The 12,061-nt window shown below is 44.1% G+C and overlaps 1 protein-coding gene across 1 annotated transcript in view; it reads left to right on the top strand.

Moving 5' to 3' along the window:
* Window positions 1–12,061, top strand: part of galnt14 (UDP-N-acetyl-alpha-D-galactosamine:polypeptide N-acetylgalactosaminyltransferase 14 (GalNAc-T14)) — a 131,919-nt gene that overhangs the window by 16,607 nt on the left and 103,251 nt on the right. The window contains exon 2 of the mRNA XM_079179944.1: window positions 10,229–10,398. Coding sequence (XP_079036070.1) covers window positions 10,229–10,398 — 170 coding nt within the window. The remainder of the gene's footprint in view (window positions 1–10,228; window positions 10,399–12,061) is intronic.

Consider the following 12,061-nt stretch of genomic DNA (forward strand, 5'->3'; position numbering starts at 1 on the left):
TACGTTGCGTTGTTACGTTGTCACGTTACGTTGCATTGTCACGTTGTTATGTTGTCATGTTGCGTTGTCACATTGCGTTGTCATGTTACGTTGGGTTGTCACATTGTTATGTTGTTATGTTGTCACGTTACATTGCGTTGTCACGTTACGTTGCGTTGTCACATTGTTATGTTGTTACGTTGTCACGCTGTTGCGTTGTCACGTTGTCACATTGTTTTCACACAAACCGTGATCTTAGTAGTTTTGTTGCCTAAACGTAACCAATTATTTTGCAACGTTTCATTGTCAGTTTCTGCACTTATGAAACTTATTTAAGCAACTTATTTTTCCTTCAGATTCCCTGTATCTCTATCTCGTGGTTTGTAGAAACGTACAATGTCAACATTTTTCATGGCGACTGGGTTTTCCTGTGCCAGCGGTTAGTCTTCCCTCAGAACTTCCCTCCTGCGGGGACAAAATGCAGATAACGTTCCTGCAGAGCTTCAAAAAAGGTTCCAGAAAAACATTGAAGAAGACCCATCGTGTAGCAGCGTACAAACGGGGGTTGTGTGTTTGTGTGTGTGTCATAGACAGAGACGTATGAGCTGGAACAGAAAACAATGTAGAAACCAAACAAGCACCACTGCTGCAGGGAGAGATCTATACACACCCTTAATTGATCACTGAGCAGTGTGTGTGTGTGTGTGTGTGTGTGTGCATTCTCTCTTGTGCTTCTATATAAGACAGAGTTGAGAGAAGAGAAGGAGGAAGAGGAGAAGGTGTTTGTCTCGGTGTGTGTGTGTGTGTGTGTGTGTGTGTGTGTAGTATTGACGTAGCAGCGCTCTCCTCAGACCTGAGCTCAATAAGCCCAGACTTCAAACAAACAGCAACCACTTCACACAGGAGGAGAGGAGACGAGGAAGGAGACACGAGGAGGTAAAAATAAATGAGGCGATAGCAGAGGAGGGAGGAGAAGTGATGTGGGTAGAACGAGGGCAAGAGATGAGAGGACAGGTGAGGATGGAGGGAAGATGAGAGCAATACTCACTCCGTGTTCCTGATGTGACAGAACCAAGTATGTTTCACTGTGTTCAGTCTCTCACACTAACAAGTAACCACGGAGAAAATAGCTCGAATCAAAACAGTTTTACATCGTCACATAGTTCAGCCATCTTGTTGGGGCCTGCAGGTGTTCGGGGTCGGACCACAGACTGTAAACGTAGAAGGACGACACGTCTCCGCTTCCTCAAACAAACAAAGATCTTGTCCTAAACCCTAACTACGTACTTCACGATCTATTTCTAAACATAAAGAAGGAGTTTTGTTGCCTAAACCTAAATGAAGACAGAAATCTATTTTAAAATACGAGCACAAACTAGCTGGTGTTGCAGGCTATCGTAGGAAAACAACGTGTCCTCGTATAACAGTTTGTATAATATCTAATATCTCATACGACCTGTTGTATGAGGACACGTTGTGCTAACATGTTGCGGTTTTCTTTGGTTTCAATTCACGAAATGAATCTGAAATCCAGCAGAAAACGCGGTTGTGTTGAAACATGTGCACAGGGATCATGTTTTCATCGGTTGCGAGGGTTCTGTTGTTGTCTTCTTAACACACGTTATGTGTAAATGCTGAACCAGAGCTTGCTAACAACAACTGTCTGCCAGGCGTTATGTAAAGACAAACAGATCTGGTTCAGTTCTTTAAAAAGCATCATGAGGCATCGAGGCTATACGTACGAGGAGGGATGTGTTGTTTTCAGACGCATCTACTCACCGTCTCTCTCCGAGTATCTGCGCACATCTTCACTAATTAATTAATCACTGCAAAAAATAGATCAAACTCAAAATAGAGAAGCCATCAGTTGAATTGTATCTGTGATGGAACGTCTCGGTGCGGATTAAAGCAGAGCGTGAAGCGCTCGGCGTCTCCACCGCTTTGGTTTCTCTCCAACGAGTCGGACTTTGAAGGGCGACGGCGCTCTGATGTCTCGATCTGAAGATGTAGAGTCTCGATCTGACAAAACTGTTTTTCAGTTTCACGGAATAACAAAGACGCTCAGTCGTGACCTGAAGATTACAAACGTTTGATGACTCGTCGTGGCACAGAAACTAATTGGCAAGCTTGAGATGACAGGATTGGAAAAGGAGTCTGTGTGATCAGGTCCGTCTGGCTCTGAGTCATTTTTAGGGATTTTTCAAACATGGATGTTTTAAGCAGCCTGTGACCTGCAACAAATCCCACCTTTTCATTCCTCTGCTTTCACCGTCTGACTCGCGGCTCCTCGCTTCTTGTCTGTTTTCGTCGGATGTTTTGAATTAGTGGATTCACTCAGTCTGCGCGGCGTGATGCTTAATCTGAAAATGCATATTCATGTTTGTCTTATTGCTGCAGAGGATTTTTATTGTTTTGCCTCTTTTGCATGACCGACGCTCAGCAAAAGAAATGCGAGCTTTTTATTCAATCTTTTCTTTACTTTATTGTATTCAAAGCATTATTCAGCGAGAAGACTCTCATGAGATATAAATCTGTTTTTTTAGACCAAAATGGCAGCAACGTAATGTTACAGAACCAACATTCACTGAAGGAAGGAGAAGTAAGAAAAGCACACGAGAAGGGAAAGAATTCTAATCTCCTTTCTTCCATAATCCCACCTCTGTGACCCCGAACCAGATCATCCTGGAACTGGAGGAGCTGAAGGATTACCTGCGTACTAACACCGCAGATAACCGCCGACTCTTTGGCTTTAATCTGTCCTTTGAAAAAGCAAATAAGAAGAAACGTAGAAATAATTGAGATATCACAATTGTTTTGCCGCTTTGTTACAGTTGTTACGGAGGCGATACATCACACTGTAATAGAGGGCTTGACGTGTGTGTGTGTGTGTGTGTGTGTGTGTGTGTGTGCGAGAGAGAGAGAGAGAGGTCATTTTTCACACACACACACACGCTCCATACATGATTTATGCCTTGGATATAATGGGTAATTCATCATCTGACTGGGGCAGATATTAAGGTTAAGAGACACTGAGAGGGAGAGGGAGCTGAGCTCTGTGTGGTTTATCAGAAATAACAGGAGCAGTAAATTGAAAACTTGATTTGTAATGTCTGTTTTTCTAAAAACTACACACCGTTCTCTTACTGTATCTTCCAGTATTTTTTGTCCCTGTTACACACACACACACACACACACACACACACAATAAATCATGACTGCAGGACAACATCCCCCCCCAAAAAAACCTTGGAAATGTAATAACTGCACCAAATGTGGACACACGTGCACGCTCGTCTGCAATAACACCCACGTTTGAGACGAGCGGGTTGACGATTATTCACAGACTTGAGCTTTTGTGCCCTTGAGCAAGACACCAAACCCCCAATTGACCCTGATGGTGAGGCTTGTTGATAGCTTGATGTCATCAGTGTGTGTGTGTGTGTGTGTGTGTGTGTGTGAGAGGCAAATTGTAAAGCGCTTTTGGCGCTTTCGGACCAAACAGTTCTGGGGAGCTCTCTCGTGATCTAAAAAAAATCACAAAAAGAACCCTGAAGTGACGTGAGTCGGCCAGCGCCGCTCGCACACATCTCCAGCTGCTACGTTAGCTACATGCTACGTTAGCTACATGCTACGTTAGCTACATGCTCTGCTGTTCTTAGTAATATAAGAATAAATAAACTATGTTGCATGCAGCAATCATATAAACACAAGCCAAATAGCCTTAATGAAAGTACCTTCTGGGTGTTCTTTGTGCTACTGGGTTAGCGTTGGGACAACCGCCAGTTTTGAAAAGTGAATCTAAAGCTTCATGTGTTAAAGCTGCTTTCTCTCTAATGGCCACCAGGGGGCGACTCCTCTGGTTGTATAGAAGTCTATGAGAAAATGACTCTACTTCTCTCTTGATTTATTACCTCAGTAAACATTGTAAACATGAGTTTATGGTCTCAATCTCTAGTTTCAAGTCTTCTTCAATACAGCATGATGTTCATTTAGTAAATGATGGTCCATTTAGAGTCAAACAGACCATAAAGCAGGGGATGCTTTAGGGGCGGGGCTACACGGTGATTGACAGGTCGCTAACAGCCTTACAGGGCGTCTCTACGTCACTCCTCCACCGTCGAAATACGGTCAATTTCCTTCACAGGTTGCAAAAAAACCAAGATGGCGACGGCCAAAAACCACGATGGCAGTGGGCAAAATGACAAATTACAAATGCAGAACATTCACCTTGTTGCTCGCCGGTAGCACTACTACTAATACCACGAGTAAACCGATCTCAGGCTAGATTTATGCACGCTGCATTGGCGAGTGTCTGGAAGCCCATGTCGGCTTATACCTTGTAGAAAAAACCTGCAAGGAGAGTCGACCAGACGTCACGACGCTGCATGTGTGCGACCGTCCTTGTGGAAAGTATCAGCCGAGGCTCAAACCGGTCGGCTGTGTTGCCTCGGAGAGGAACGTGTCTGTTACAAGACCTGTTGGTTTTAATACACAATGTCCTTCATGCTCCTCTCTCTCTCTCTCTCTCTCTCTCTCTCTCTCTCTCTCTCTCTCTCTCTCTCTCTCTCTCTCTCTCTCTCTCTCTCTCTACCTCGGCTGTCTGTCTCCAATGCCATGCAGCTGTCAAAAAGTACGACGCAATGTCTGTGACACCCGGCTGTGTGTGTCTGAAGGCCTCAGCTTTCTCATTATGATTCTAAATGTATCGGTCTGTCTCGTCTGGATGAATTAATAGCTTCCTTGGTAGCTTGGCACACACACACACACACCTACACGCACACACACACACACACACACACACACACACACACACACACACACACACACACACGCTCTCGTTTGTCCGGCGCTTCGTGTCTCAGGTTGGTTAATTGAATGCCTGTGTTCATGTACGAGGCCGTGAGAGGCATTGAGAGGATGCCACGCTGCATTAGGAGGACAAGCTGTGTGAGTGTGTGTGTGAGTGTGTGTGTGTGTGTGTGTGTGTGTGTGTGTGTGTGTGTGTGTGTGCGTCTTGTAAATAAGGACAGCGTCCCGAGGACCTTGAACGCAGCCTCTCCTGAGCTCCCAGCAAAGACGAGACGCAAACAAATCTCACGGGGAGACGAGAAGGCCGCAGGTGTGTGTGTGTGTGTGTGTGTGTGTGTGTGTGTGTGTGTGTCAGACATGCTTTATCGCACCCCGCCGCTGTTGTCTAGCTTCTTCTCTCATCCCGTCTCCTCTTTCCTCTTTCCTCCTCTTTCTATGTTCTTCCCTCTCTTCCTCCCCTTGCTCCTCCTTTATCCTACCTTGTCCTCTCCTCACCTTTCCTCCTGCTCTCTCATCTCTTTGCTGTTCTTACTCGTTATGTTCTTTTTCTCAGTGTCTTCTGTCTTCCCTCTTGTTGTTTCCTCCTCTCCTTTCCTTCCTTCCTCATCTTCTCCGCTCCTTACCGTCCTCCCTGTAGCCCTGCCTGCCGTCAGTACGGCTCTTATATCCTTTCTTTCTCTTCCTGTCTTTTCTCTTCTTTATCATTTTCCTCTCTTCTCTCTCCCCACTTTATCATCCTCTCCATTTTCTATTCTCATCCTCTTTCCTCTCTGCTTCCACCCCGTCATTCCCTTGCTTTTCATCTTCTCGTCTCTTTACTTTTCATCTTTTTCTGTTTCTGCTTTTTCCCCTCTTTATTTCTTCTTACGTCTCCCTCTGTCTTCTTCTCTCACTCCACTCCTTTCTCTCTCTTACTCCTCTCTTCTCTTTCCTCTACATCCTCATCTTTCATTCTGTGTCTCTTCTTTATTTCCTCTCTCTGGTGTGGCATTTTCACACCTCTTCTACTTTCTCCTCCTCTCCAATCCTTCTCCTCTCTTCATCTCTTTCCACTCTGTTTCATCCTCTGTCCTTATTTCCCTTCATTTCCTCTTTCTCTCTCCATCCTGTCTTCTTTTTTGCCCCTTTTTTCCTTTCTCTCCTCTCTACTTCTATGTTTCCTTCTTCCTCACACTTCCCCTCCCTCTTCTGTTGTCCTCTTTTCCTCTGTGTCCTTCAACCTCCCCTCCATTTTCATTCCTCTCCTACTTTCTCTTCCTCTCTTCTTTCATCCCTCTGTCATCTTTTTTTTACTTATTTCCTATCTTCATTCCAGTGTTATTCTATGCTCTCTCTCTCTCTGTCTCTCCTCTCCTTCTCCTCTCTTAATATCTTTCCACTCATTCCTCTGTTTCCTTATTTCTCTTTTTATTTCCTCCCTCTTTCCTCCTCTTCTTCCTCTTTCCCTTCTGCCATATTTCTTTCTTCCACTCTCTCTCTCTCTCTCTCTCACTTATTGTGTCCTCTCTCCTCCCCTCTCTCCTCCCTCTTGTTCTTCATGCTTGGTTGTTACAGCCACCAGGGGAAGAACTAAACACAGACTAACACACGCACACACACACACACACACACACACACACACACACATATAAAGAGTCTGACTCCCAGCCCTCTAATGGCCCCATTTAGACAATGTGTCGCATCAGCAAGTCGTATGGCTGAATAATGAGCAGAGAAGAAGAAGAAGAAGAAGAAGAAGGAGGAGGAGGAGGAGGAGGAGGAGGATGAGGATGAGGAGGAGGACAAGAGAAGCTGAAGATGAGGAGGAGTGTCAGTCGTTTTTTCTGCATCCCTCCATCCTGACTGCTGCTCCACCGTAAATGTTGTTCTCTTACACACACCATCAGCGCTGTCCCCCTGTGTGTGTGTGTGTGTGTGTGTGTGTGTGTGTATGTGTGTGTGTGTGTGTGTGTGTGGTCGTTGGGGAGAAATATGGCCTCCGGGGTTTCTGCTGAAGCTCCTGTGTGTTATGTTTATGATGGGGCAAAAGAGAGAGAGAGAATGATAATCCATTACGTATCTCGCCCTCAAAGACACTTCCTCTCTCTCTCTCTCTCTCTCTCTGTTATGCACAAACCTGCATAAACACACACTCACTCTCCATCAACTGAAACACACACACACACACACTCCTCAGCCTCTCAAAGAGATACCTGCACTCATGAATGACACACACACACACACACAGAGGCATCTGTACTGTCTCATAAATGATCTCCTCTCTCTTAAACTACACTCACAGCAGAGCTCCGACAGGCAGAAAGTGCAGCTGTAGCTGTTTTATTATATATATATATTTTTAAGTCGTTGCCACCTTGTGTTTTCCTCCACCAGCTGTTCGGAGCGGAGCAGGATTTACGTGCAACATTAACATTTTACGTCTAATTTTATAACGTTTGGGTTTTTCTGGAGAGATGTGTGTGTGTGTGTGTGTGTGTGTGTGTGTGTGTGTGTGTGTGTGTGTGTGTGTGTGTGTGTGTGTGTGTGTGTGGGGGGGGGGGGGGGGGGGGTTCTGCAGAGTTGGTGGTTTCTTCTCTGCAACACTGGGATCGTTCTGGTTCTTCTGCAGAATGACATGAAGCAGAACTGTTTTTTCTTTTTGACTGAGAACTTGTCCTCTGATTGGCATAATAAAGGGCCGAACAGCTGCTTCTGCATGCTGCAGCTCATTACCTGGTGATTGCACATGTTTCACATTATTGCAGCCTGTTTCCCGACGCATTCTCTACGTTTTTAAGGGGGATTTCCTTCCCTCCGGGCGGTCGTATTGATTTCCATTTTATTCGCAGTAGCAGAGATCTCAAACAAGTCTCAGCGCAAAAAAAATTCATCACAGTGAACATTTATTATCTTTATTTTGTTGTCCAAGTTGTGTTTGTGTTGTCCTCCCTTAATGATGTGTTCAAGGACACCCTGACATCTGAGAGTGAGCGGCTAAAATAAAAAAATGTAAATGCAAGAAAAGAACAGATTACGTTTGGAGGAAGACATATTTTACTGCGGTCGCAGCTTTAAACAGTTTCAAACACTTGGTTAAAGTTGCAAATTCAAAAAACAAACTTCTGCTTAAAAAGCCTGCCACGTTATTCAGGCTGCAGGCGTCCTCGTGTCTCCGCTGTCGGTCCTCTGGGGTTGATTTATCAATGCAGTGCAGTTCAGCAGCCAGACATCAATCCTCACACGTCACAATGAATGGAATGCTCATTCATTACCACTCACTGATAAGTGACCAACAACATGAAGGTAAGATGGATCACCTTCTGCATCTCCAGCACGTTTTTTAAGCCTCTGCGTGTGATTTTCATACATTACAGAAAGCGCTGAATCAGGCTTTTTTTTTCCTTGAAGGAATGTCTTGATGAACATTCATCTAAAGGCTCAGTGACGGTTTCAAACCTGCTCAGGCTGGTGATGTTCAAACGGACTCCGGTGTGTTTGCCCAAGATAAACCACCACTGACTCCATCTTTGTTTATCTTATTCTACTGCACATGTTCTTATTATTATTTTGAACTATGTCTCTTTATTCTTCTTGGTTCATGATTACGTGGATTACTAATTGATGTTGTGAGATCTCTGAGAATGGCAGCGCGTTCATTGCTGTAGGTTTCCTGATGATCGCTGTATGAGAACGAACTGAAACGGATCAGAACGTGTTCGACTTTTCTTCTTTTATTTTGGGCCAAATAAACAAAACTACAGGTGTGAAAACAATCGCGACCTTTGAAAATTGCTCAGTATGGAAAATGATACGTCATTGGAAGAACCGATAGTATGTTGAGGATACTTGAGTCTCATATTTAACCCAATACCACTATCATAGTAATAATAATCAGCACGCACACCAGCTACTTATTAGGTTGGAAGACTGAGCCTATGATTAATTGAATGACTGCATGATGACTGTATTGATTAGCACTGCTGCTAATGCTGTTAAGACACAAACTTACAACTTGTTATCCAATAAAACACCAGCAAAATTAAGAACGGTTGTTCATATTTTCAGAGTCTTTGTTTTGTGCCTGTAAAGTCTGCAAACACTGGGACGTGATCTGATGGACTGCAGTCTGAGGAGAGTATTTATTTCAATGATCAGAAGATGCAGAATTGGGACGTTGAAGCACAAACCGGCGTAAAGCCTCCGGCACAGATCGGTGCAGTAAAAAGCTGCCGAGAGGCAAAGTGCAGCATTCAGTCACAACACCGGGAGAGACCAGAGACGATGAGACGCTTCAGTCCAACGTTCATCCTGTTAAAGTCCAAAGAGCAGCAAGCTAAACAGCCTCTGAATCTTCTTTTGCTAAAATTACCTCTAAAAGCTCTCCTGGTGCTTTTAAAGAGCCAACACACACACACACACACACACACACACACACACACACACACACACACACACACACACACACACACACACACACACACACACACACACACACACACACACACACACACACACTCGGTGTAGCTGTGCTTTGATGATCACAGGTTGCAATACCAGACTGAATGTGAGATTCATGACTAAATCTCACATTCAGTTGTCATCCAGTTTGATGACTGATTCAAAGAAAATGTCATCAAAAGCTGCTTGAAAGCACCAAACGTTCCCTCCTGAGAGCTGAACACAGGTCTCCTCTTGTGAAGGAGACCAGCGACCAGGATCTCTGATTCACTGATACCTCACTGTAGTTGAGTGATTGACAATTCACTCGAGTTATGGATTTATTCTGACACCAATCGGCGAATGAATGACACAACAAGTTGCAAGTCATTTTGTAAAATGTCTCCTGGCTGAAAGATCGCCGTTTGAAGTCATTATTTGAAGCCTAACCGGGATGTATTACTTAAACCTAATTAGGTGGTTTTGTTGCCTAAACATAACCGCGACTGTTGTACTAGAACAATGTGGCGTTAAATGACACGTGAAAACTGCGTATTAATGACATTTGTGCTATTTATACACCTTCCTGTGAGATCTGGTTTGACAAAAAGATGAGAAAATATTGTTTTATTGTGCAGATAAGTGTTACCCAGCAGCTGCAAAGGCTGCATGGATGCATCTGCGCCCTTTGATCTAAACTCCAGCGCACCGTTTCATTTCACACGGTTTGTCTGTTATTGCTTTCTGTTTTTTTTTATATATTCCTTTTGGGAAATTGTTTTTCCATTTTAATTTGTTGTTGTCTGGTTTGATTTGATTGCAGTCCTGAAATGTTTTGTTCCACCGTGTAAAGCACTTTGTCCTGAAACGTGATATAAATAAAGTGTGTTATTGTCGGAGGATGAGGTACAGTAGCCCGGATGTGCAGATCTACAACTGCTGCTTGGACAAACAAGCAAATCATTATTTTTAATGAACTAATTGTGGTACTAATTGTCGGACTTTCTTACTTTTTGATTGACAGATGTCGGATGCCGAGTGGGAGGACATGTTGGAGGGTTTTGACGAGCGGGGTTACCTGAGCGCTCGGCGCTGGAAGCCCGGCGACGACCCGTACACCCTGTACGCCTTCAACCAGAGGGAGAGCGAGCGCATCCCCAGCAACCGGGCCCTGAGAGACACGCGACACTACAGGTACGCACACACACACACAGACACACACACAGACACACACACACACACACACAGACACGAAAACACAAATGTGTGAGAAAACACAAATCCCGTGTGGCGCCATTTGTCCGTACAACCTGAGACACACAGCAGTGTGCTCTGGAGGAACACGGTTATCACACACACTCTCTACGATGTGATGAATCAGTCGAGGGTGTGCTGCATGGAAATAAAGCTTATCTGTACACAATCCTGCAGGCACAAACAAACACATCAGAACACACACACGACACTGCAGTGTTACAGGTATGAACACACACACACACACACACACACACACACACACAGACCGTCAATCTATTCATCTCCCGTCTGAAACAAATTTAGATTAACACGTTTTTCAAAGAGAGAGAAAAAAAAACACAGCAAGTTACAATCCGTCTGTCCGCTAAGAAATTAAATTAAACAGTAAAATAGAAACCCGCCGTCCTCTGTTGGAGCGACGCTCGGCAGGAAGATAAGGAGCTCGTCTCTTTGACAGCAGCCGCCTTCCAGCACGTTCCAGCAGATAAAACACAACTTCCAGGCACTTGTGTGTAAAAGTCTTCCAGCGTGTAGCCGGGATCTCACACACAAAACACTCTCACGTCCTGAACTACTGTTTCCATCAAGCTCTCCGCAATCAAGGCACTTCAGTCCTTTAATCTTTCATGTTCATGTCATATTTATGGAACAGTTGCGTCTTTCACTGGATCACATCAGAGGATTACTGTCTTGTTGCGATTAATGATTTAATAGATTTATGCTGACAAAGTGTTTATTTTTTAGTCTCTTGAATCTTGTTCTTGCTCTTAACTTAACTTTATGTAGTTCATGTCTAAACTGATTAAGATATATAAATATATATATATTTACGGCACTATTTCCCTTCAAATTCAGCCCCGACGCATTTTAAATCTTTTAAACTTTCTGAGTGGAATTATAAATTGTGTCATGTGAGGTATTTTCTCTCCGTCCAGGTTTGTTTGATGGACTTTAAGGACGTTTTTTTTATTATCTTTATTGTCAACAAAACCAATCGACCAGCGAGTATTGTGTGTGTGTATTAAAGCCTGATACGTCTTCTTCCTCTGAGCCACAGAGCTCCATTAAAACACATGAAGGAGCACCACGAACACACACACACACACACACACACACACACACTGCAGTGTATTCTGACCCAGTGCCACACACACCGTCCTGCTGCCACAAATACTCACTAGAACACCAAATGTGGATTCATCCGCCGGTGAAAATAGTCCCCAGCAAATGCACTACTTTCTCTGGTTTTGTTTGATTTAAAGCCTACATTGACCGGCTGTTTGAGAAAGTGTTCAAACCGATGGGCTTTGTGCCGAGAGCCACAGAACAGGTACAGGAAGTCAGAAGGCACAGAGACTGAAACCCTTTTTAAATTAGTGCGGAAATGTGAGTTTCTATTGACTCAACCCCACAAACAGCATCCTGCTGCCCCAAATACTCACTAGAGCACCAAATGTGGATTAAACCTCTGCTGAAAATAGTCCCGTACAAACGCACTACCTCCTCCTGTTTGTGTAACCTTTACTAGAAGCAGCTGTTTCCGCTTTTAGTTGAGTTGTTTTTTTTTAGAGCTTTTAAAGAAATTGATGTTCAGGAGGCG

Source organism: Pholis gunnellus (genome assembly GCF_910591455.1).
Source record: "Pholis gunnellus genome assembly, chromosome: 19".
In the NCBI taxonomy this organism is placed as follows: domain Eukaryota; kingdom Metazoa; phylum Chordata; class Actinopteri; order Perciformes; family Pholidae; genus Pholis; species Pholis gunnellus.